This window comes from Gopherus evgoodei, chromosome 1 (assembly GCF_007399415.2).
Source record: "Gopherus evgoodei ecotype Sinaloan lineage chromosome 1, rGopEvg1_v1.p, whole genome shotgun sequence".
NCBI lineage: Eukaryota > Metazoa > Chordata > Testudines > Testudinidae > Gopherus > Gopherus evgoodei.
The window spans coordinates 354454630-354482078 of record NC_044322.1 but is presented as its reverse complement, the minus strand read 5'-3'; the positions used below and the strand labels follow the sequence as shown (position 1 = coordinate 354482078).

General features: G+C 43.0%; 1 protein-coding gene across 14 annotated transcripts in view; it reads left to right on the top strand.

Annotated features, from left to right (window-relative positions):
- The window catches only part of CELF2 (CUGBP Elav-like family member 2), a 690477-nt gene that overhangs the window by 527959 nt on the left and 135069 nt on the right, over positions 1-27449 (top strand). For all 14 annotated transcript variants that reach the window (XM_030570388.1, XM_030570044.1, XM_030569870.1 and 11 more), the window contains one exon: positions 219-415. In XM_030570388.1, coding sequence (XP_030426248.1) covers positions 238-415 — 178 coding nt within the window. In that variant the 5' untranslated portion in view covers positions 219-237. The remainder of the gene's footprint in view (positions 1-218; positions 416-27449) is intronic.

The window sequence follows — 27449 nt, the reverse complement described above, 5'->3', positions numbered from 1 at the left end:
TAACCATATTAAGCAGCAGCCTGCAGTGAAAACCAGTCTCAATGAAAAATGTAATGCCATTTTTGCATTGCTTTTGTTCGTAACATTTATACTGTTAATTAAGCACAGTTTTTCCCCATTGTGCCCTGTTGACATCTTTTTCTGCATCTACTATACATCAAAAATGCTCAGTCTCCTAACTATGCCTATTATTTTTATCTCTTTGTTCCACTTTCTAGTAACGGCACAGCTAACAAGATGAATGGAGCTTTGGATCACTCAGACCAACCAGACCCAGATGCCATTAAGATGTTTGTTGGACAAATCCCACGTTCATGGTCGGAAAAAGAGCTAAAAGAACTTTTTGAGCCTTACGGAGCTGTCTACCAGATTAATGTTCTCCGAGACAGGAGTCAGAACCCACCCCAAAGCAAAGGTACAACAGGAGGATTGTGTGTGTTTACTTTCTGTTTCAAAGCTCTTGTACATGCCTTCAGGATTTCCTAAGGGATGTCTGTTTTGTTTTAAAAGCATACTGTATTGAGCCAGCCAGAGACCTAAGAGATGAGAAATTTCTGAATACCTATAGATTACTGGCTACCTCCTCTTCGTAAATTGCAGTTTAAATATCTGTTATCTTGAAGAGACCATTCTGGCTGCGCAGAAAATAACAAAAGAGTGCAGCCCTAGTGTAAATTATTATTGCCGGAAGAAATGGAAACCTGAGCAGTCAGTTTCCTTGGATTAGCTCATGAAAACTATAATGTTCCACTTCCTTTCACTTACTCTCTCAGCACCACAGGTGGGAATAATTTGAGGGCTTTAGGAGGACTGAGTGCAGTGCTGGGCTCTTACTACATCACCTCTCTGGAGGCAATAAAAGAAGTCCTACCTCATTTCCACATTTCTGATTTCTCTCCTGAGGTCACATTAGGGACTGGCTCAGTTGCTGTTACTTATCCAAAAGATAGCTTGCCTTTGTCTTCATTTCTGATGTATATGTAATATATTTATCCTTACCTCTATATTTCTCTGATTATGTATATAGGTGTCCATAGATATGTGTATATATTATCTATGCATGCATATTCATATCTATAAAACATAAAATGTAACTATTTTGTGTATCTATCTGTGTGTCACAGAATAGTTTTCCTCAGATAAAATCCCCTTTGTTGTTTAATATTTTTACCATTTTCTGATCCCTTCCAGAATGTGTGTGCTAAATTTTTAGCAGTGTTACAAATAATGAGTGTTAGCCTTCAGGCACTGGATCCCTCCAGATGTGCACCCATGACTGTTCCTGGCAATACTTGATATTTTTCATCCTTAGTTTCTTCTGACCACACCTTTAAAACACACATTGTGTGGAGAACATCAGAAAGGGATTTTTTTAGGCCAGCAGTTGATTAACCGTGCTGAGCAACACTGTAAAGATTTCCATTCAGCTGGAGGTGATCACTATCTCTGAGTCAGGATCCACAATTTTGGATGTTCCCATGTCTTGTAGCAAGCTCACCTGTATGTGCTGGGTCAGACTTTTCTCTTCTCTCCCGCGGCTGTGGTACAGATAGATGTAACAGGGTCAGCCCTCTTTGACCTTTTTCCTTGCTGCTCCCCATCCCTGATAACTCATCAGGACAACTTAATCTGTCTTTGTATATTTTCTATAGTACCACTGATGCTTTTGCGGATGCCCTACATAGATTACATCTGCTCACCAGGCATCAGGTAGGCATACAGGAAGAGTTCATAGCATACAATTTATGCTACTAATAAAATTCAAGTTCTAGCACTGAAATTGCAGCTTTGTTTGGTGCCCATAAAACTGAAGGCATTTTCTTCTTGCAGCATCGGTGCCATTCTCCCACCCTTGGCTTTACATATTCTCTAAGCAGACAGAAGATGATGTATCTTAGTGCATAGACCCCTACTATGCTAGCAGAGTTTTCTCACTATGTAGCTTTTTCTCTAATGCTGGATAGAAGACAGTATTAAGAGGTCAGGCAACTGGATTTACTGCAGCCCATACTGCTATAGATAAGCAAACTCCTGCTTAGTGTAAACGACCAAAATGCTGAACTTTGAGGCTGGCTTTATTTAAAGAGCTGATTTCTGACTCCCAGAAACGTTCTCTCACTAAGCAGCAAATGAAGTGAGGATGGCATTGTAGCGAGACTGAAGAAGCCCATTTCTTTGACTTTTCCCATTGTTCAATACCTGTCTGTCAGACAAGTTCAGGGTATGAATAAGCTTCATAGACTAATTCTCAAGAGTTTATTAGTTCCCTCCCAACCAATCTCTTCTCTGGAATGCTGGTCTTTCTTTTGGCTGTTGTTCTCAGCCAGGGGAGCAGGAGAATTATGTGCTACTACATTTTTAAAAAATGTTGAATGAGTTTAGTCCCAGAAAAAGCCAGACAAACCTGCAGACTTAATTCTGGTGATACAGCAGCAAGCTGCCCCACCAGTGAGGTCTTCCCGTAGAAATTCTGGCGTATGGAAATATGGCCCCAAGCCCCATTCAATCCTTGCTCTGCTAGGACTGCCAGCAAGGGTGCTTGCTGACACCTCTTCAGTTTCTGGTTGGGCACCTCTCCTTTAGGAACAAGACCTCAATTTTCTTAACCCAGTTTTACAAGGATTTCTGTTTGCCTGAGTGAAGATTAGAAAATATGCATTATAACCAGAAAAAAAATCTTTTTACTGAAGGCTGTTTCTAATATTGTCAGTGTCAACAACACACGACAAACACTTTGCCACATTTTAGAAGCAGGGACAGAGTTTATTATTTATTCTGAGGGGTTTCTGAGGGGTTTATTCTGAAGAGTGCACTAAACCAGTGCCTACAGACTACTCAACCACTCAAACTCATTCTTATTTGAGATAGATGAGTTGGAATAAAGGGTGCTGGCTACCCAGAATCTCTTGGGATTCCCTAGCGTTTTATAGGATAACTTGTCTTGTAAGTTTAGCTTGTGATGGCAATAGAACAACTCCCTGTTTTGCATTGCAAGGTCATGGCTTTGTGTCATATACAGTAGCATCATGACATGGCAAGATCAAGAGATTCCTTCTTTACATTCTTCAGCATGCGAATTACAAAAGTGCAAATGCTGGTTGGCATTAGTACCTGTTTTTAAGCACCTTGAATCTAAGAGTACGTCTACACTACAGGATTATTCCGATTTTACATAAACCATTTTTATAAAACAGATTGTATAAAGTCGAGTGCACGTGGCCACACTAAGCACATTAATTCGGCGGTGTGCGTCCATGGTCTGAGGCTAGTGTCATTTTCCGGAGCGTTGCACTGTGGGTAGCTATTCCGTAGCTATCCCAGGTTCCCGCAGTCTCCCCCGCCCCTTAGAATTCTGGGTTGAGAGCCCAGTGGCTGATGGGGCAAAAATCATTGTCGCAGGTGGTTCTGGGTAAATATTCTCTGTCATTCCTTCCTCCAGGAAAGCAACGGCAGACAATCATTTCGCGCCCTTTTTCCCTGGATTGCCCTGGCGGATGCCATAGCACGGCAACCATGGAGCCCGTTCAGCTTTTCTTTTTTCTTTTTTTTTTTTTTTACAGTCACCATATGTGTACTGGATGCCGCGGACAGAGGTGATACTCCAGCGCTACACAGTAGCATTCATTTGCTTTTGCATGATAGCAGAGACGGTTATCAGTCGTTCTATACCGTCTGCTGCTGGTGTAAATTGGCAATGAGATGACGGTTATCTGTCCTTCTGTGCTGTCTGCTGCTATCATGGGTGCCCCTGGCTGAGGTCGGCCGGGGACGCAAAGACAAAAATGGGAATGACTCCCCGAGTCAATTCTCCTTTATGGTTTCTAAAAATAGAGTCAGTCCTGCCTAGAATATGGGGCAAGTGTGCTAGAGAACCAGTGTATCAGAGAGCACAGCTGCTCCATGCCAGATCCCGCAGCAAGGATGAGCTGCATGCCATTCACGGGGGGTGCCCCTACAACAACCCCACCTGTTGCTTCCCTCCTCCCCCAACCTTCCTGGGCTACCGTGACAGTGTCCCCCCCATTTGTGTCATGAAGTTATAAAGAATGCAGGAATAAGAAACAGTGACTTGTTAGTGAGATAAAATGAGGGGGAGGCAGCCTCCCACCGCTATGACAGTCCAGGCAGGACATTAAGCGGTGCGGGGGAGAGGAGCCCAGCATGCCACTGCTATGACAGTCCAGGCAGGACAGAATCTTTTCTTTACACAGGAAAGGGAGGGGGCCGATGGAGCTCAGCCCCCAGTTGCTATGGTGAGGACGGTTACCAGCCGTTCTGTACCATCTACTGGGAATGACTGAGAATCATTCCTATTTTCACCCAGGCGCTCCCGGCCAGCCTCACCTGAAGCCAGCCAGGAGCACTCATGGGTTGATAACAAGGACAGCTACCAGTCCTACTGCACCGTCTGCCACCGGGCAGGGGAGAGGAGTGGATACTGCTCTTCACTGCTGCAGCATCGCGTCTACCAGCAGCATTCAGTAGACATAGGGTGACATTGAAAGAAGTCAAGAAACGATTTCTTTCCCTTTTCTTTCACGTGGAGGGGGGAGTAAATTGATGAGCTATTCCCTGAACCGCGCCGGACAATGTGTTTGAACCTACAGGCATTGGGAGCTCAGCCAAAAATGCAAATACTTTTTCGGAGACTGCTGGGGACTGTGGGATAGCTGGAGTCCTCAGTACCCCCTCCCTCCCTCCCTCCATGAGCATCCATTTGAGTCTCTGGCTTCCCGTTACCTTGTCACGCAGCACTGTGTAGCCTGTAGATTTTTTTTTCAAATGCTTTGGCATTTTGTCGTCTGTAACGGAGCTCTGATAGAACAGATTTGTTTCCCCATACAGCGATCAGATCCAGTATCTCCAGTACGGTCCATGCTGGAGCTCTTTTTGGATTTGGGACTGCATTGCCACCTGTGCTGATCAGAGCTCCACGCTGGGCAAACAGGAAATGAAAATCAAAATTTCGCGGGGCTTTTCCTGTTTACCTGGCCGGTGCATCTGAGTTCAGATGGCTTTCCAGAGCGGTCACAGTGGTGCACTGTGAGATACCACCCGGAGGCCAATACCGTCCATTTGCGGCCACACTAACCCTAATCCAATATGGTAATATTGATTTTAGCGCTACTCCTCTCGTCGGGGAGGAGTACAGAAACCGATTTAAAGAGCCCTTTATATCGATATAAAGGGCCTTGTAGTGTGGACGGATACAGCATTAAATCGGTTTAACGCTGCTAAAATCGGTTTAAACGAGTAGTGTAGGCCAAGCCTAAATGTTGAATAGTGTTTGGTTTTAGAAAGCCTTCACTTCTGCTAGACTAGGGCCTTGTATTTCTGTTAGCTTGACCAAAGGGATTTCTCTGGTTTGGGCATAGGATCTCTGATGAGCTGTTTGTCAGGCTGCAATCCAAGCCTGTTACAACTCTGTCAAAAATAATCAAAGGCTGATTCTTTCTCCTCTGCTGTCATTAAGACGGCCTTCTGTACCCTCTAACCATGAATGTCCTAGTTCATTCGTCTCCTAGCTTTTTGTTCCGCTTGCAAATTCTATCTAGCTGAAGTTGGAGGAGACAGGTAAAAAGCAGCACTTCATGCACTTTAGAAAAGTACCTATTTCTCTTTTAGAGTACATGTTGCTGTCTCATTACATGAGATGTAGCTTCTACATCTCAAACACTTGTGGCTATTAAAGATCTCATGGGACTTTTTAAAAGAGCCAGAGTTGTTTAAATACCACCAGCCTAAATTTCTCTCATATCTTCAGTTGGATTTAAATTATGTTCAGCCCCACTCTCTGTCCTCAACCTCTTGTGAAGCATAGTTAATCAGCTGTTGTCTTCTATCCCAGGAGTGGCTGTGCTGCAGTGCTTGGGATCATGATGGTCTCTCTTTAGGTGCCAATCTGATAGAGTATTTGAAGGGTTTGCACCTCTCCATATTATTCTGGGAGCTTGAAGAGTTCATAACATTTGAGTACATTACCCTTTTTTTCCACCCACTCATGTGTTGCTTTCCACCACAAGAGAAATTCAGAGAAGAAAACTATAAAATGGTCTACGGAGAGTTAATAAAATTGAGTTAAACTTTTGAACTTATCATATGCAAGTGAATTTAAAATTTAGGCAGAACAAATGTATCTGTTCCCTGATGAAGTATGTGCACTTCATCTACTTTATATTTGATGGAAAGATGCCCTACTTATTTTTATTAATGAACATTTTTATAACACTACAAATGGACACAGCCCTTTACAAATCAAAGTAAGGTGTGGTGAAGATTTCCCTTCTTCCTCTCCTCTTCCAGGATCTCCTTTATGCTGTTATCTTGCTGCTCGAGAATAGAGACAAGCTGGACAGAACTACATTTTTCCTCTGGAATATGATGGGTGGAGGGACAGGGGCTCAGAATTCACTTAGAACTCTTCAGGTTATATCCACCCTTACTAAAGAGAGGAATATTCTGGAAAGCAGAGAGGCTGCCTCATAGTGAGTAAAGTGCTCTAGTAAAAGGCTGGTGCTATTTACTATCCTACTTCACATGGTAGTTTGAGTCTACTGGCAGGCAGTGGGTTTTGATAACACAAGGGTGCAGGTGTGGGGAGATGGATGAATAAAGCATGCCGTGTACAAAAACTGTTTGTCGTTCTTTGTTATCTAAGAGCTAAATTATTGCCAATCTGATGCAGGTGTATGAGTCTGAGAGGGATAGGGGACAAAGGGACCATCCCTTTTCCCTCCTTCCCCATTAGCGATCAATCTGCAAAAGAGGAGCCCGGGCTGCATGGCCCAAAGGGGACATGCACAAGGGGGTGCGCAGATATGTCACCGTGCTCCTCCCATAAATACACCTCTACTGTGTGCTGCTCAGACATGGAGAAGCTAAGCAAGCAGTCTTCAGCTAATGGGTATCATTGGCTGCCAGTGAGAATGCTCCACTCCAGTGCCCCCGAAGGTGTTGTGATTGCAGGTTTGCAGAAGCCAGGTGCAAACTCCTGAGGAACCTGTGTAGTGGTGTACCTGATCCCCTCTCCAGGACTGTAGCATCTTGATTTGGCCATAAGTATCCTGTTCCCTATCCATAACTCCCCTGTGGTCTAATGCCACATGCTCTATCTATGGAATAGCTTTTAGCTATCAGCTCTAATGTGTTCTGCTAATGCTGGATAGATCTATCTCTAGTACCCTTGAGCTAATAAATGCCATAGATTGTAAGTTCTACAAACTTAAATGATGTCGTGTCCGTGCGTGTGTGCATGTAGACCTCATTGAGGGTTAAATAAACTCCAGTCTTCAGACTTTGTTTACAGTACTATAACTTATTCTACATAGCATAGTATAAGAAATTGTAGTGATCACCATTTAAAAGTTAACATTTTATACCTATAGGAAACAACTATTCTACACAGTGTGGTAATGGTGTTTAAAGGCAAACACTTCTATTCTGTAATATATTAAATGCCAGTTTAATACGCTATAAAAAGGTATCTTGTTTTTAGGCACAAGTAGAAGGGGGCAGAGTTAAGGTTGCATTTCAACCGTGACACTGGCATTTCTGACTCATAGACTCATAGGTCAGAAGGGACCAATCTGATCATCTAGTCTGACCTCCTGCACAAGGCAGGCCACAGAACCCCACCCATCCAGTTTTATAACAACCCCTATCCCAGGATCAAGTTATTGAAATCCTCAAAACTGGTTTGAAGACCTCAAGCTGCAGAGAAACCACCAGCAAGCGACCCGTGCCCCACGCTGCAGGGGAAGGCGAAAAACCTCCAGGGCCCCTGCCAATCCGCCCTGGAGGAAAATTCCTTCCCGACCCCAAATATGGCGATCAGCTAAACCCTGAGCATGTGGGCAAGAGTCACCAGCCAGCACCCAAGAAGGAATTCTCTGCAGTAACTCAGTTCCCATGCCATCCAACATCTCCCCACAGATCATTGAGCAGACCTATCTGGTGGTAATCCAAGATCAATTGCCCAAATTAACAATCCTATCATAACATCCCCTCCATATACTTATCAAGCTTTGTCTTAAAGCCAGGAAAGTCTTTTGCCCCCACTACTTCCCTCGGAAGGCTGTTCCAGAACTTCACTCCCCTAATGGTTAGAAACCTTCGTCTAATTTCAAGTCTAAACTTCCTAATATCCAGTTTATACCCATTCGTCCTCGTGCCTACATTAGTACTAAACTTAAATAATTCCTCTCCCTCCCTACCGTTAACCCCCCTGATATATTTATATAGAGCAAGCATATCCCCCCGCAGCCTTCTTTTGGCCAGGCTAAACAAGCCAAGCTCTTTGAGTCTCCTTTCATAAGGCAGTTTTTCCATTCCTCGGATCATCCTTGTAGCCCGTCTCTGAACCTGTTCCAGTTTGAATTCATCCTTCTTGAACATGGGACACCAGAACTGCACACAGTACTCCAGATGGGGTCTCACCAACGCTTTGTATAACGGTACTAACACCTCCTTATCCTTGCAGGAAATACCCCGCCTGATGCATCCCAAAATCGCATTTGCTTTTTTAACAGCCGTATCACATTGGCGACTCATAGTCATCCTGCTATCAACCAGCACCCCAAGGTTCTTCTCCTCCTCCGTCGCTTCCAACTGATGCGCCCCCAACGTATATCCAAAATTCTTATTATTAGTTCCTAAATGCATAACCTTGCACTTTTCACTATTGTATTTCATCCTATTTCTATTACTCCAGTTTACAAGGTGGTTCAGATCTTCCTGAATAGTATCCCTGTCCTTCTCCGTGTTAGCAATACCCCCCAGCTTCATGTCATCCGCAAACTTTATTAGCACATTCCCGCTCTTTGTGCCAAGGTCAGTAATAAAAAGGTTAAATAAGATCGGTCCCAAAACCGATCCTTGAGGGACTCCACTAGTGACCTCCTTCCAGCCTGACAATTCACCTTTCAATACGACCCTCTGGAGTCTCCCCTTTAACCAGTTCCTTATCCAACTTACAACTTTCATATTCATGCCCATCTTTTCCAATTTGACTAACAGTTCCCCGTGCGGAACCGTGTCGAACGCCTTACTGAAATCTAGGTAAATTATATCTACCGCATTTCCTTTATCTAAGTAATCCGTCACCTTCTCAAAGAAGGAGATCAGATTGGTTTGGCACGATCTACCTTTACTAAATCCGTGTTGCAATACGTCCCAATTACCATTGACCTCTATGTCCTTGACTACTTTCTCCCTTAAAATTTTTTCCAAGACCTTGCATACTACAGACGTCAAGCTAACAGGCCTATAATTACCCGGATCACTTTTATTCCCTTTCTTAAAAATAGGAACTACATTAGCAATCCTCCAATCATACGGCACAACCCCCAAGTTTAACGATTGCTTAAAAATTTTCGCTAACGGGCTCGCAATTTCACGCGCCAGTTCCTTTAATATCCTCGGATGGAGATTGTCCGGGCCCTCCGACTTCGTCCCATCGAGCTGTTCAAGTACGGCCTCTACCTCAGTTGCGGTAATATCCACTTCCATATCCACATTCCCGTTTATCATCCGTCCATCATCCCAAGGTTCACTAGTCTTATTAAAAACTGAAGCAAAGTACTTGTTTAGATGTTGGGCCATGCCTAGGTTATCCTTGATCTCCATTCCATCCTCAGTGTATAGCGGCCCCACTTCTTCTTTCTTTGTTTTCTTCTTATTTATGTGGCTGTAGAACCTTTTACTATTGGTTTTGATTCCCTTTGCAAGGTCCAGTTCAATGCGGCTTTTAGCCTTCCGCACTTTATCCCTACACGTTCTGACCTCACCAGGGTAGCTTTCCTTACTGATCCTGCCTTTCTTCCACTCCCTGTAAGCTGTCTGCTTTTGTCTAATCCCCTCTCTGAGTTGTTTGCTCATCCAGTTTGGCCTACGACTCCTGCCCATGGTTTTTTTCCCCTTTCTCGGGATGCAGGCTTCCGACAGTCTCCGCAGCTGCGACTTAAAGTAATTCCAGGCCTCCTCCGCATTCAAATCCACTAATTCCTCCGTCCAATCCACTTCCCTAACTAATTTCCTTAACTCTTTAAAATTAGCCCTCGAGAAGTCAAAAACCCTAATCCCAGATCTACATTTGTTTATCCTTCCATCTAGTTTGAACTGAATCAGCTCATGATCACTCGAACCTAGGTTGTCCCCTACCACCATTTCTTCTACGAGGTCCTCACTGCTCACCAACACCAAATCTAAAATGGCATCTCCTCTCGTAGGTACTTCAACTACTTGATGAAGAAATCCATCCGCTATCACATCCAGAAAAATCTGACCCCTATTATTCTTGCAAGTACTCGTCCTCCAGTCTATATCCGGGAAGTTGAAGTCCCCCATAATCACACATTTCCCCTTTGTGTTTACTTCATTAAAGACATTAAAGAGGTCTCTATCCATATCCCAATCAGATCCCGGCGGTCTGTAGCACACGCCCAGCACTATCTCAGGGGAAGCTCTAGTTGCTTTTTTACCCAATGTGATTTTCGCCCAGACAGACTCTGTCTTATCCATTCCATCGCTTCTTATTTCGCTACAGTTAATGTCATCATTGATGTACAAGGCTACTCCACCACCTTTGCCTTTCTTTCTGTCTTTCCTAAACAGCACATAGCCTTCAATACCCGTGCTCCAGTCATGAGTACTATTCCACCAGGTTTCAGTTATCCCTATAATATCCGGTTTAACTTCCTGCACTAGTAACTCCAGTTCCTCCATCTTGTTACCTAGACTCCTCGCATTAGTGTACAGGCCTTTTAATTTTCGGCGTTTGGCATCAGTGACATTCTTTCCCCCGTCGTGCAGAGACCTTTTACCACCAGCATCACCCGCTACTCTGGTTTCTCCACTATTCCTCCTTGGATCAAATCTTGGGACCACAAGGGTATCCCCTCTCACTTTGTTTACTTTCCTCTCCAGGTTACATTCCGGCGTGGAGATCTCCCGAACATCTCCCAACCATCTCCCCCAACTTCCTAGTTTAAAGCTCTCTTGATGAGGTCGGCGAGCCTCCATCCTAGAATTCTATTTCCCTCCTTGCTTAGATGAAGTCCATCCTGAGCGAACAGTCGTCTATCCGTAAACGCTTCCCAGTGACCGTACATCCCAAAGCCCTCCTTATAACACCACTCCCTAAGCCATCTGTTGATCGCCATAATCTTGTCACTCCTTCGTCGCCCCGCTCTAGGAACCGGCAGAATCCCACTGAAGATCACCTGAGCCTCGATGTCTTTGAGCCTCTTCCCCAGTCTGGCATAGTCCTCCTTGATACAGTCCAGCGAGTAACTAGCCGTATCATTTGTTCCCAAATGAAGGATAATCAACGGATTCTTTCCCGCTCCCGCTAAGATCGTATTCAGCCTCAGGTCCACATCCTGTATCTTAGCCCCTGGCAGACAGCACACCCTTCTGTTCTCCCGATCAGGTCTAGTTACAGGCCTATCCACTCTTCTCAGTAAAGAGTCTCCAATCACGTAAACTTGCCTTTTCCTGGCGACAGTGCGATTCTGCGGTCTATCCCCCACAGCAGGTGGTCGCAATTCCTTTCGATTTGTATTCGCCCTTACAGTCCTCCTAGGGCTCACACTTGGTGTCGCCTCCATCGACTCCTCCCCTCTTTCTGCAGGACTAGCTGCTCGCCTCTTCTTCCTCGCCCTTTGTCCTTCAGCAGCCTGCTGTGCTCCATCTTCATTTCCCAACTCAGCAAACCTGTTCCTGAGTTCTATTTCTCCATCACTGGCCCGTCTTTTCCTCTGCCTGGTTCTCCTAGTCACATGCTTCCACCGTCCACTTTCCTCACCCAGCAGCCCCTCCTCAGAGTCCTTTGGTCTTGCTTCTATCCGCTCGTCTGAGCTTGTCCCCTGCACCTCATCATGTCTGTGTTCCATCAACTGCTCAAATCCCCTTCTAAACTCAGCCAGAGTTTCCACTTGCATCTCCAGTCCTCTGACCTTTTCCTCCAGCAGCTCTATCAGGCGGCACTTCATGCAGGTGAAACTCCTTTCAGGTGCTCCCTCTAGGACCATGTACATGCCGCAGCTACCGCATCCAGTCATCCTCAGTGTGTCTGCACCTGCTACCTCTGCCTCCATCGTAGCGCTCCAACTCTGTGCCTGGCAATCCACGCCTCACACCACTCTGCGGGCCACCAACGAGGGTTGAGCTGCTGGCAGACCCCTGCCTCTTCCCTAGTCTGCCTTCCTGGTTCCTCTGCCTTGGTCTCCCCTGTAGCCTCCCCCTGGAAACTCCCACTGAAACTCCCCTGTTAGCCGCTCTGTTCGCCGCCTCCTGTGCCGCTGCAGCTGACTGTGCCGCTGCCTGAGTGACTCTTGGATGCTCAATTTCTAAACCTTAAAGAACATTCGCTCCAGACTTATGCATGGGATATACACAACAGTATAAAATATAGTATAGATGTGAGCTGATTTCAAAAAAGGTAATTCTTATTTGACAAATATGCTGGAGTTTTCAAAGAGGTTTCTCAGAAAGTGGACAGATGTGAAATTGTGTATATAATCTACTTAGATTTCCCAGGGGCAGTTCACACAGGAGACTAATACTAGCAAAGCAGAGAAGGGGCCGTCTTCAAATGGAGAAAGCAACTGGTTATGTGATCGAGGGCAGATTTGAATGGGGAAAGGTTATGGGTCAGGGAGAAAGGGGATGAAGATTGGAGAACCACAGGGATTGGTATTGGAGATCAATATTTTTTTCACTCTGTATGTAAATGACTTGGATAACGTTAGTGGTACTTTCTTCAAAGTTCTTGGATAATACAAAATGGATTGGATGGGGGAAGAACCAGCAAATAACGTGGAGAAAGGGAGCAGATACGAAGGAGTTTGTCTGGATAAAATGACCCAAGAACAACAAGAATAAATTTGAGATTTAAGTCATAGTATATGTTAAACTAATACATTCTGATTAAAGAGCAGGAGAAGGATTTTGAGGAGTCATAAAAGCTAGAGCCATGAAAGGACTAGCATGATGCATTGGATGACTGTGGTCAGAGACACATAGAGCATGCAAAGCACAGAACACAATTTAAAAGGAAATACTGTAACACTTAGAAAGGGATTTTTTTAAAGATCATGTTTTAACTACTCTTCCTAATATTTAGAACCATTCTATAGAAAATCATGAAGGGCAGTAGTCCAAAGAAGAGTAGCATGAATTGTAACAGGTCTGGAAGGGTTAAGCTATGGTGAAGCATCTACAAGAGTTAACTTGAAAGGGGCTTGGAGGGTTGACTAACAAGAGGGTGAAGAAGAGAAAAGTTGTGGAAAACATCAGGACTGTATTTGGCTTTTGGGACATTAAAAGTTAAGGGAATCTGGAAGTTTTGCAATGCGCTGAAGTGCATAGTGAGCGTAGAAATAGATACGCTCTTTCCATTAATATTAAACCCTGGGACAATACGGGGGTTTTTAAGAGCAGGTTGGACAAACACCTGTCAGGGATGGTCTCGATCAGGGGTCGGCAACCTTCCAGAAGTGGTGTGCTGAGTCTTCATTCATTCACTCTAATTTAAGGTTTCGCGAGCCAGTAATACATTTTAGCGTTCTTAGAAGGTCTCTTTCTATAAGTCTGTAATATATAACTGAACTATTGTTGTATGTAAAGTAAATTAGGTTTTTAAAATGTTTAAGAAGCTTCATTTAAAATTAAATAAAATGCAGAGCCCTCTGGACCAGTGGCCAGGACCCAGGCAGTGTGAGTGCCACTGAAAATCAGCTCGCGTGCCGCCTTCGGCACCCGTGCCATAGGTTGCCTACCGCGGTCTAGATAGTACTTAGTCCTGCCTTGAGTGCAGGGGACTGGACTAGATGACCTCTTGAGGTCCATTCCAGTCCTATGATTCTAAGACAGGGAAACAGTGGGCAAAAGAAGAGTATTTAAACCAAACTCTGCCCATTTCCCTCTCCGCACAGAGTAGGATGTTCTTCCACCAGGGGAATCAGTGAATATTCCTCAAGAAAGTTATTCTTTCCACCAGTGTTTCACAGTGCTGCTTCTGATACACAGAGCAGCACATAACGTGAGCACTGCCCCCAGGTACCAGGTAAGGTAAGGTTTCCTCACTCAAGCAGCTAACAGGATAGAATGGCAAGTCCTTTGTGGGCCCAGCTACTATTGGTGGGCTGCATTTGGCTTGATGAACAATCTGAGCCTTCTTGTGACCCATGATATTTTTGCATTGGTTGGAGGTGGGGAACGGGGCAGATGAGGCTAATTTCCAGTCACATACGTTACTGTGAACTTGTCTACATAAATCTGCCTCATCGTAAAATCCAGTCATAGTTTATTGCAAAAGAAGGAATTGCATCAAAACCAACCCAAAGTCCACTGGCAATTGGAGACAACTTCATTGGTGAGCACAGCTCACGAAGATGTTGTAAAATGAAAGTTATTTTAAATGACCTGTAAAGAGGAATGGTGGGCAAAAGAGGACACTGCCTTTTTTCTGCTGCTGCTTGATGTGTGGAGGAGGCCTGGAAAAGATGTTTTCTTCTTGTTTTTAGAAATTAGAAATTTAGCTCTTGTTCTTCTTGTATCTCAGGATGAATGGAGAAGCAACACTTTAATCTTTTCATTACGTGTTTATATGGTTCCTAGCACAATGGAGTCCTGATCCAGGACTTGGGCTCCTAGGTGCTACCATAATACAAGAGAAGAATACATATCGAGAGGGAAAGAACAGCTTGTTTGCACAGGCTTGTCTACACTATTTTAGTACTGATTTAACTATATTGATTGAAAACTTTCTAGGAATCTCCAAAAATAGGCTATGCTGATAAAAAGCACCTTTACCTGCATCCACACTAAGGGATTGCACCCCTTTAACTGTATTGGTTTCTAACACAGCATGGTTAACTTGGTAGCAAAACTGTGTGTTGACCAGCCCTTAGAAGAGAAGGGATTTTTAGTCAAGGGAACCAGGTCAGCTACCTCCGGAGCACCTCCTCAAAGCCTGGGGTGGCTCTGCAGAGTAACCTGCTTCAATTTCCCCAGCCCACAGGACACCTTCAGCACTCCACACCACACCACAGACCAAGATAGTCAAAACAAAGTTTCCCTACTGAAGTCCAATGTATTAAGTCCTGCCAACAGGATGATGTAAATGGAATTTAAAAAAAAGTCTTCAGCCCAGTCTCAGGCTGCCACAACCCATCCTCCCTGCAGGTCTGTCTTCCTGCTCACCCAGCAGTGACTCCCAGGACTTCTCTCCAGGAGTTTAGCCTTCTCACCCTGGAGAGGACCCAAAACCCTCTCTGCCTTTTCCATAGGTCACCTCCCCAGGCTTTCCACAGGCCTCCTTTTTATATATACCCATGGCCTGACTGAGATCCATGACCTTCTCCATTTTCATCACTTGGGAAGGTGAGCTGAACTTGTCACAGGTGGTGATGAGGCTCATCTCTCCTTGAGGGGTCAGCCAGCCTGTGACAGTCAGACTGTTTGCAACTTTGAATTTTGTTAACTATTTAATTCTAACCTCTAAGAAACACTTGGGAGAAAGGAAGGTTATGTGAAGGGATCACTGTCCCTGCCTTTTCAATTCAAGGATGAGATAGAGCCCAATCTATATCTGAGACCCCAGTAAACCGAGGAAAAGTAGGGAAAGTCAAACTTAGCACTTCTAATATTTCTGAGAAGAAAAAAAATCAGAAATTCAGTATTTTATTTATTATAAAGAAAAGAAAATGGACACAAAGCCTCTTTTAAAAATTCTTTGCAGATTACCTTTCAAATCAATTGCAGGGTGATGGGGGAGAAAAGTTAAAATTATCATTTCTCCCAACTGAGATTGCTCTGGGGAGAAAAAAGCATATTGCACTGATATTGATCAAGAAAACTGAGCAGATAAATAGTATCCTCTTTGAAGTTAGAACAGATCTTGTCAAATAATTAAGACCCAACATTTATTTGTGGAGTATTTTGTAATATCTTTACAAAATCAAATATGATTAGAAATGTTTGCATAAATGTAAAAGGATAACTCTATGAACACATATTTAATGTATGCATTGCCCTGCACTGTTGGAAACATACAGAAGAGTTAACATCATCATGCTAGGGCACAAGACTAGAAATATGAAATTGTATATGAACAAGAATGAAAACAACCGGTCTAGTTTCATTTCCCAAGTTGAATAAAATGCAAAAATATCCATAAAGGCAAGTCGTCAGCGCCTGATGATATTCATCCTAGGATATGTAAGAAACTGGATGAAACAATCTTGGAACCATTAGCAATTATTTTCGAGAAATCATGGAGCATGGGTGAGGTTCCAGAGGACTGGAGAAGGGAAAACACTGTTCCCATTTTTAAAGATAGGTACTAAGAAGACCCGGGGAATTTTAGACCAGTGACCAGTCAGCCTAACCTTCTTACCTGGAAAGGTACAAGAACAAATTAACAATCAATTTGCGAGCACCTCAATGATGATAGAGTTAGAAGATATAGCCAGCATGGATTTATCAAGAACCAATCATGCCAAACCAACCTAATTCCCTTCTTTGACAGCATAACTGACCGAGTAGACATGTCTACATATCTTGATGTTTAGTAATATTTTTGACACAGTCCCACATAACATTATCAACCAACCAGGGAAATGTGGTCTAGATAAAATTACTAGAGGTTAGTCCTGGGTCCACTTCTATTCAATATTTTCATTAGTGACTTGGATAATGGAGTGGAGAGTATGCTTATAAAATTTGCAGATGACACCAAGCTGGGAGGGGTTGCAAGCATGTTGGAGAACAAGATTAGAATTCAAAATGACTTGACAGGTTGGAGAATTGGTCTGAATGCAACAAGATAAAATTCAATAAAGATAAGTGCAAAATACTTCGCTTAGGAAGGAAAAAAATCAAATGCACAGCTACAAAATGAGGAATAACTGGCTAGGTGGTAGTACTGCTGAAAAGGAACTGGGGATTATAGTGGATCACAGATTGCGTATGAGTCAACAGTGTGATGCACTTACAAAAAAAGGCTAATATAATTCTGGGATGTATTAACAAGAGTGTTGTAGGTAACACACAGGAGGTAATTGTCCTGCTCTACTCAGCACTGAATGGAGCCTCAACTGGAGTATTGTCCAGTTCTGGGCACCACACTTTAGGAAAGATGTGGACAAATTGGAGAGAGTCCAGAGGAGAGCAACAAAAATTTTAAAAAAACAAAAGTTTAAAAATCTGACCTATGAGAAAAGATTAAAAAAGCTGGGCATGTTTAGTCTTGAGAAGAGAAGGCTGAGGCTAGTAAGTCTTCAAATATGTTACGGGCTGGTATAAAGAGGATGGAGATCAATTGTTCTCCATGTCCATTGAAGGTAGGACAAGAAGTAATGGTCTTAATCTGCAGCAAGGGAGATTCAGATTAGCTATTAGGAAGAACTTTCTAACTATAAAGGTAATTACTCTCTGGAATGGACTTCCAAGGGAGGTTGTAGAATCCCCATTATTGGAGGTTTTTAAGAACAAGTTGCACAAGCCTGTCAGGGCTGCTCTAGGTTTACTTGGTCCTCTCTCAGTGCAGGAAGCTGGACTTGCTCACATCTCGAGATCCCTTCCAGCCCTACATTTCTATGATTCTGTAATTTGTGACAAGCATAGTAAGGCCCTGCTGATGCAAGCACTTTCTTATCTGAGTTAGTCAATGAAAATAAGGAACATAGGACGTAATGTAATACTTGTGAATAAAAGTGAATAAAAAGTTAGATATTCAAGCATGGAACCTACATTTTTAAAATGTATTTCAACGGTAATAATCTAAGGTATTGTTAGCAACACAAATCTAAAAATCTCTAATTTTTCTATCTAAGACAGAGTCATTCACTCATAACATCATAATAGCAAAATTTGTGAAGGGTGTGGAGACCAGATTGTTGTCTTTACACAATCTAGCTGGGCATTGGGCTCTGGGGAAGAAAATATTGAGAAGTGTTCAGTGGACAAAAAAAGGTGTGTTATAGAATAATAGTGAACCTGTATGGAACCTCTGTATCTATAATGTCTAAGCCTTTGTACCATAATAATGACATTCACAACACTAGGACCTCCATCAACCCCTAAACCCCTACCTGCCAACTAATCAAGAATTATCCACTTATTTAACAGAGGCCAGCAGATCACTTCCTATGGTCTGCCTTTTGACAACAATCTGGTTGGGCTGACTTCAAAGCAGCAATCTATAGGGGTATGGCTGCTTATCTCATACTAATCCCGAGTCACCTCGCTCAGAGAATGAGGCATTTTAAAGAATCTAGGTCTTTCTAATCTCTTATTAAAAAAAAAAAAACACTTTGAGAAAAGCTGGGTGCCTACATTAAAGCTGAATGTTTCCAGTAGATCTTTTGGGGTTTTCATTGTGCCTAATTACTGTCTAATCTATGCCCATGAGCACACAGTTTTAAGATGGACATGGCAGACACTCACTCTGCAGATGAATAAATTCATTATTATTTGGAAAGAGAGAGAGAGAGAAACTCCATTCTCTACTACACTGTGGTTTTAATTTAAAATAACCACTATTTCTGAGTGTATCACACACTCCTTTAGAAGAATAAAATGAACTACTAAGGGAGTTGCTTAGGTATAATAAACCATCTCTCTTATTTGCCTAACTGAATTTGGGTGAATTTATATTTCAAAGGATAATTGAACAATTTTAGAAGATCAAGATGTTAGGCTTCCAATTTCACATTCAGGGAGCTGTTCAATAAGTGAACTGTATGGTAGTATGTGGTTGATTCATGTAATGTATAATATGAGTAGGTCTGAAAGGATTAGATTTTTATCGGTAAATGTTAGTAACCATCAATTTCATTGTGTACACACCAAACGCATGAAAAAATATTTCCATGGGTGATGATCGAAATTTACATAGGCAAAGTAAGAAAAATGCTACCTGACAATTTAGTAGAGTTTGATTTAAGACTATTTACTTCATATGTTTTGACGTGTTTTAACAGTTATAAAGCTTTAACTTTTTGAATCTCAACATCTACTGTCATTAAATAATTATTTTTGACCTTTCCATAATTTCCTGCAACTGTGAAAGTTTAAATTGATAAAAATAGAAAATACAGTAAAATCTCAGCGTTATGAGCCCCAGAGTTATGAGCTGACAGTTAATCACACACCTCATTTAGAACCAGAAGTACACAATCAGGCAGCATCAGAGACCAAAAAAATAAAAAGCAAATATAGTACAATACTGCTTTAATGTAAACTACTAAAAAAAAGAGGAAAGCATCATTCTGTATAATAAAATTTCAAAAATGTATTAAGTCAATGTTCACTTGTAATTTTGAAAGAACTATTATGTTTTGTTCAGTTCTAAACGTTTCAGAGTTACAAACAACCTCCATTCCCAAGGTGTTTGTAACTCTGAGGTCCTACTGTAATGCTTAAAATAAATATTGATTTTATCCTGAAAATTAAAAAAATCCAATTCTGCCAAGCCTAAATACAAAGATTCTTTGTACTTAATAATAATGACTTTAGCACTTTTAGCATAAATCATAATACTTAGCCATGTTATCCGTAGATTTCATAATGCTTCACAAAGGTATGTATCATTATCCCCATTTTAGAGACAGGCAAAGTGAGGCATGGGGAGGTGGATGGACTTCCCCAAGGTTACACAGTGATTGAGAATGGAAAAAGAAACCCGTCTCTCCTGATCCATTGCCTTATCACCTGGGTTACACTGCCTCCCTCACATCCCTGGCTCTCAAAGGACTTTACTTGCACAAATACTTATTAATACTAACACCATCTATGTTAGTTTCCCCATGTATTTAATGGGACTGATGGGGAATTAGAGTATTATTTTCATGGCATATACACAGAGAAGTTAAATAAGAACTTAGAATTAAAAACCCAAAAACAGAGAGAGAAAAAAGCATGCTGCTTCCTAAAACTCAGAGGCACAACTCAGTCCTCTGTACTTTAGGCTGGCTCTCTGCAGAACTGTCTTTAAATGCACACTGCCCTACAGAGCACCGTAGCCTGCAAGCAGGACCAGGAAACTCTTCAAAACTTTAGTGTGATGTATTGAAATTATGCTAAAATTACAATCTACCACACAGAGAGGCTGTTATATGCCATGGATTAGAAAGCAAGTGTGTAGTACACCTAGGGGGTCTGATTCCCATTTTCCTGCTCTTTCCTTATCTCCATTTAATGCCATCAATTTTAAACCAGATCTTTCCTTTTGTGCTTGCAGATCATGGCATATAAAACTATTGTTGTTTTAAAATGCACTATGTTAACCTGGGCAATTCCACTGGGGTTTTAGTTTCTATAGAGAAGAGTGTTTTGTTGTCTCTGGTTCAATTAGATTTTTCTCAGTGTCAATTTTAATTCACTTCATCCGAACATGTGAGGAACTCTCTGTGGGACGAGAACTTTTTACTTCTGCTGTATTCAATTCTTTTGTTTAACAGTTTAAAATGCTTAATGGCGCTGCATTCTCCCTTGATGTCAGCTAGTGCATCCAATAGGAACGATAATAAATCGCTTGGGTATTCTTTAGTAATGTGCTGAGTGATTTGGTTTGTTTAGGAGGAAAGAGATGGGGAAAGAGTCATATTCTCCATCCCTTTTACTTATGACTACCTGAAACAATCTTGCAATGGCCTGGATGATGTAATAAGTCTTCTCCAGTGCTCACCTCATCTCCATAATACTTGTTTCTCATGATAATGCTCAAAGGTCTCTCATCATGGCAAGCCTCTACCTGGCCACAGAGCGCTAGGCAGCACTTCCTTCAGTACGCACCAGCACCACCGAGCACAAGACGGAGGTGAAGTTGCCTGGAAGATTGTTCTTCCCTTGTAGGGTATGTCTACACTGCACACTAAGCCAGGGCTCTGACTCAGGTTTAAGCCCAAGCCTCTCTTCCATTCACACACAAAATCAGTCTGACTTGGGTCAGCATGCACTCTGGATCTGGGTTCTAGGACCCTACTAGGGAGGTGAGTCAGAGCCCAGTTCCTGCTATGACTGAGGTCGAAGCCCTATTATTTTGAGTGTGGACGCAGTTCAAGAGACAGACCTGAGTCAGCAGGGTTATCTAGCCAAATTCTGGTTTTAAAAACTATATTTTGCCTACTTGAATATCCTGTCATTTCACTCGGATACATTTTTTCTTCACTCCCTGTCCTAAATTGTTGTTTAGCATTGCTGTGTGGTGCTCACATGGTTGCCTGTGCTTCGTTGCTTGTTAGTTTGCAGTTTGGGATCTTCTGAGTTGAAAGGTTCTGTATAAAAGTAGGAAATTATTATAAGTTTGATGCTGCAATCTAAGTAAAAGTAGTTTAAAAAAATCTTAAAACCAAAGGTCAGCATAACTTTCAGGTTTGCATGTGCGCAGTGCAAGTAACCTTCAGAAATTTCCTCATGACAAGGTAAGTGCAGTAATTATGTTTAAGTGAGTGCAGGAGAAAATTTCTCTGTAAACTGCATTAGCTGGAGAGACTTTGGTCCAAGAGGATTTAATTGAATTAATGTTACTTGCTTTTAAATGCTCCACCCAGTGTTTTACCAGTTCTCCTTGCCACTATGAACAACAACATTTAGCTCTTAAAAACCCAGTTCATCAATGCACTGAAGCACATACATAGTCCCAATGACTTCAGCAAATGTTGAAACTTAAGCCCATGTTTAAATGCCTTGCTGAACTGTGGCTATATTGCACTTTTTACCTGTGGCTCAAAACCTCTTCAACTCAACTGTACTGCTGGCAATGTTGTATGGCAGCAAAACGTGGGCCCTGACAAAGACAGACGTGCAACAACTCCCTATCACAGAGAAGGCGATGGAAAGAAGAATTCTGGTGATTTCAATATGCAACCGTGTCCCCAATGAAGTGATCAGACAGCAGAGGAGTGCAGGATGTCATTGTTGAAAGCAGGTACAGCAAAATGGGCTGGGATTACAGCTGTCTCCAAGTGGTACCCGTGGTAACTGAAATGACCACTCGGCCGACCTCGAAAGAGATGCTAAGATTTTATTGTGAAAAGGCATGGCCGCACATGGAGAAGGAAGGCCAGGATAAGAAAAGAATGGAAGACGTGTTGTGATCTGCACACTATCTGAGGGCTGAAGCCTCTCGAAGCACTTTACAAAGAAAAGTAAATCCTCTTTTGGCAGCATGGGCACTAAAGGAGCTGATTGAGGACCTGATCAAACTGCCAGTGAATGCAATGGGAGTTCTCCTGATTTCACGGACAATTGGGTCAGACATCCCACAGTTCGTAGTCCACAATTTGTAAGTCCCACCACTGCTACTGATACACACTGAACCTTGGGCTACATAAGCCAGGGTCGCCAGAACAGGCAGTGTGGTGGGGGAAAGAACCATGACCCTCCCACTTTTTGAAAGAGGATGGGCTTGATCTGTCCACTTTTTGCCTAAGGCCAGGCCGGAAGCAGAGTCAGCCTGAGGAGCCACGGATCCTCCACCTACCTGGGGGCGATGGACCTGAAAGCAGCCCCCGACCTGTGTCCCTGCCTCCTGGCTCCCACCACCCAGGGCAGGTGGAGGGTCCATGGCTCCCCACAGCAGTCCAGGCGGCTTTTACCATGGCCCAGCTTCAGCTCTTCAGTCCCGCCAGAAGCCAGAGCCAGGTCAGGGTAAGAGCTACGTGGGTCGCTGTGGGGAGCCACAGACCCTCCACTTGCCCTGAACAGGGGTCCGGGGGTGGGAACATGGGGTGGAGCTGCTCTTGGGGGGGCCCCCCCCCACCCTGGGCAGGTGGAGGGACCTAGTCTCCCTGGCCCGGCTTCAGTTTGGCCAGGGGACAGGACCTCGGAGAGGAAGAGGAGAGGCAGGGCCTCGTGCCCCTTGTCACTTTTAGGCAGAATCTGTCGCCCCTGGCATAAGCCTAATATGAACAATATCTAAGAGGATTAACAGAGAGATTCCCATGGATATCTAAAAGCTCTTAATAGAGGTCAGCAACTAGTACTGCGTGATTCTCACTCTTGCATGATTCCAAAATCCTGGGTTCAAATAAGTAGGCACAAAAGTGCAATCTGCTAGGATATATTCATGAAAGCAAAAATATAGGTAAGTAATGTTACCACGTCCCCATTATATAAATGGGAATTCTGAGATGCACAGGGGTTAAAATGTCTCTCTCAAGGATATGCAGCAAGTCAATGGCAAAGCGACCTACAGAACCCAGTTCTCCTGACTTCCAGACCACTTCTCTAACCACTAGGTAAAGACCATAATTTAATTCCCTTCTAAATATTTTTCCCAAGAAAATTAACATGCCAAAAAAACCCTTGAAGAGTAGATTTGTTTTAGAGGAGTAGTTTGATACAACAAGACATACAAAGGAAAAATTAAATGGTATCATTTTGAAGAACATTTTTTAAAAACAAATTGTAAGTTGCATTTACTGGACCAAATGCCAAAAGGGCGGGGGCGGGGGGAGGACAATGTTTTAAATGAAGGCTTTCTTCAAATACAAACTGATCTTTTATGGAAACTGAAAAACAGTGGAATAGTTTCTAAAGTGACTTTCTTCATTGCTGGCTGAATCAAATGGCAAAAGCTGCTATTAACCTACGCATCTAACATTTTAACTAACCATGTTTCACTCCTGATTTCACCCACCCTTGCTTATGCATGCTGTTGGCATTCTGTTACAGTCAATAAGGCATGCTATTCAAAGAGCTACAGTATGCTCTTTGTTAAAAAATATATACTGAGTAATTGCAAAAGTCAAATAATGTTTATGGGGAAGAATTGTGTTTTTTAAAAAAAAGTGGGGGGTATCTGTTTAACATGATGAATGCTAAAATTATATAATCTGTCTATAAAAGATTCCAGTACATAATGCAGAAGTACAATATTCCATATTACAAAGAGATATAGTGCAATTTACAGCCCACCAAAATAGGATCAGATGCATTTACTACATATCGGAAATACCGTCATTAAAAATTTACTGTAGTGATAACGAAAAACACTGGAGTAACGTTATGGTACCAAGTAACATTTGGGGTTATTGCATTGTAAGAATAGAGAGATTTTTTTATAAAGGTAAACATTACCTATAAGTATACCAACACCCAGGATAATTAAGGTAGCATGTGGTAAGAGTTATTCCATTTATTTTCATCACTTTGCTGTTTTAAGGGGGAGATTTCAAAGGACACAAAGGTGCCCAACTCTCATGGGCTTTCATTAACTTTATGGCTTTGAAAATCTCCCCTGAAATACAGATTACTCTGTCCCATCTTTTTTCTGCACAGATGGAATTTATAATATTTTACATGTTGCGCCCACTAGAAATTATATATACACAGCATCACACAAATGCAACCACCTCTGCTGGGTTTTGTTAAATGCCCAGGTGCCACCCAGTACTGAGAATAAAAAACAAGATCTCTATCCAGAAGCGCTTACAGTCTTGGGACTCAGTCCTGCAATCAGATAGTTTTTATTTATTATTTGCGTGATAGAAATGAACAGATGAAATCAGATTTGAAATATGCTGTAGAAACACACAGTTAGAGATTGCTCCTTCCCTTTAAGAACCTATCAAGTAAGTAGGAGTCTCGAAGAGGTGAAGTGACTTGCTCAAGATCACACAGGAAGTACATGGGCAGGGTGTAGAGTGCAACCAAAATCCTCAGCAATCTCATCCAGTGCCCTAAGCACAAAAATATTCTATGTCCCTTGTTCCTGTCCAGAGCTCTAACGGTATTGGGACTCACCACCACAGCACCTCCTGCTGGTGACTCCAGGAATTAGCTCAGTCCTTGGAGGAGCACCCTTGGTCAGTGGTGTCCTGTCTGTCTTCTGTTGTTTGCTGGTGTCTGGACCCACGTTGCTTCTCACTCGGCAGTGCTCATTGCTCCGGTCTCACCCTCTTCCAGGGGTCTGGTGTTATCAGCAGTCCTTCTCTGTGCCCCAGCCACCATGATCAACCACACCCCAAAGTCTAACCCCTGGTGTTAGGGGTCTGGTGCAGTCCACTCTCACCACATTCACTGGCTGGGTGTTTGTGTGGTAAGGGGGGGACCCAGGCCCACCCTCTACACTGGCTCCCGACCCAGAGACCCTTTGGTGACAGCCTTCCTGCCCGCCTCCTCCTTTCCCCTTGTGCATCTCTCTCCCTGGGCCACTTCCACTTCAGCCCCTCACACCGGCTAGGCCCTTCCCTCAAGGCCCGCAGCCTGGCAGATAGCGGGCTGGAGTTCCCTTCCACTCTCCCAAGCCTGTGCAGCACTGCGCTGTCCCTGGTGCTGGTCTTCTGCTCTGAGGACAGACCTTCCCCCATGAGGGTCTGGGACAGACTACCCTGCTGCTCTTCTGGGCAGCCTTTATATATGGCCCAGCCTAGCCCTCATTGGCTGGCTCTAATCTTGGCCCTGATTGGCTCTCAGTAAGCCCTTTCCTGATTGGCTGCCAGCCAGTGCAGCCTCTCTGGCCTACTGTAGCCCCTCCTCTCAGGGAATGGGGAGTTTCTGCAGTACATGAGCCCAGCTGAGGCATGAGTGTGCCCACACCAATTCAATTGCAGGGTCAATTTTAGACAAGATGCAAAATGAGAGCATGATGATCATTGAAGAAGGAATAAGGAAAAGGAAAACATCTCTTGTCCATGTACTTTAACTGCAGTGTTTCTCCTAGAATTACCTAACTGCTTATGGGGAAAAAAGGAGGTGACATCCCAAGTTCGGATGGTCAACCCAAATATTAGAGCAAGGCTCGGGGGAAAAATAGCCTGCACAACCCAATGTTAAAGATTCGATGATCCAAATATGGGGTGCACTAGTCATGGAAACTTTGAGACACTGGAAATGACAACAAGAGAGAGACTGTCTGAAAACTTGGCTCTCTATCTTAGGCTATTCAAACATGAAAAAATTAATGTCATACAAAGAGATAATCCCCTTTGGCCTCTGTGTCACCTCTGTTAAGAAAAACAAAACACTACCTAGCATGTTACTTGAAGTAACCAGAGTGTGTTATCCTTTTAAAAGGTTATTGAGGGTTGGTTTGTTTGTTTTGTTTTGAGGGTTAAATATTAACATTCATTGCAGCTGGACAATTTTTGGAGGCAGGACTTATTTAGTGAATACTGCACATCCTTAGAATTTGTAACGTGGCTTAATCCTGTTTATATATTTTATTGAATCAATAAACAAACTGCATAGTTTCAAAAGAATACAGAGCTGCTTTGATTCTTAAAATGGCCATTTCAAAGTTCACTGCAGCTTAGGGAGAAGAGAAGCTAACCATCTCAGAAAAGCCTTGCTGCTCTGTTGCATTTGTCAATAAAATTATTAGAGATGAAAAATATTTCAGCTATGAAATATTGCTGATAATCTGGCAATTACTGTAACCAGCAATCAAAACAACTTGAATGATTGATTCTTAGTATGCAGAAAATCTCATATTAGATCTTATGCCACCACAAAGTTATTACAGGTCACGATCAGCCAGGTACATAAAGTTTGGAGGAGGTCTCTCTCTTATCTGGGCTGAATGAACCTGAGGCTTGACCAGTCATTTAAAAAGAACAATAGGAAAGGACCAATTGCAGTTTGAGGATTGAGAAGCACTGGGTAACAAGCTCACATGGTTGACAGCAGTCATTCCTCTATGTAGTGCCTGAGCATCCTTAGGGCCAGATCATGAGAGCTGCGGATCATGAGTGTAATCCACTCAGAGTAGCACTCTGTTTTCCTCTAGTGGTGGCTGAGACACAAAATAGAGGTTGGTTAGCATGCTATGGCCTTAGCTAATAGAGTATGGGGGAATTTTACTTCAGGCAGCAGAAGTTTGTGCTTTAAGAACCAGAGGTCCCTCCCCACTGCTAACACCCCACCCAGGAGCATAGCATTACATCTACAACTCCTGTGGCAATCAGTGGGACTATTCACATAAGTAAATAGATGCTGAACCAGGGCCCTCTCGGTATTATAGAATCAACCAGGGAAGTCAGAAAGGAAAAAGACCTGTTAAATCATCCATTCCATCTCCCTACCAACTATGCTGCTGTTCTCCACAGTGCACTTTCAAATGTTTTGTCCAATTTATTTTTTAATATAACATGCGTTTCCCCTGAGAGCTTGGGTATGTTTTCGCTGCACTGTAAACATGTGCGGTTTTGGCATCTCATTGCGTGTTTTTTTGCCTCCATTTATTTCCTAATAGTTTTGTAACCCAAACTCTGTGCTAATGTTGATTAAGGACGGGGCTACACTTTCCGTCGCGTAAAACAGTACAGGGGATAAACTCTGCTTAAGTTTTTGGCTGACCCCTCAGCAGGCTTAGCTCAAAAATTAATTTGTCATTACCCAGGTGCGATGTACTAAGCTTTATTGGCAGTGAGAAGCTCAGCATACTATATGTTCTCTGGGAGGAAAAAAGTGGTCATGTAATCACTGAGACACTGAACAGT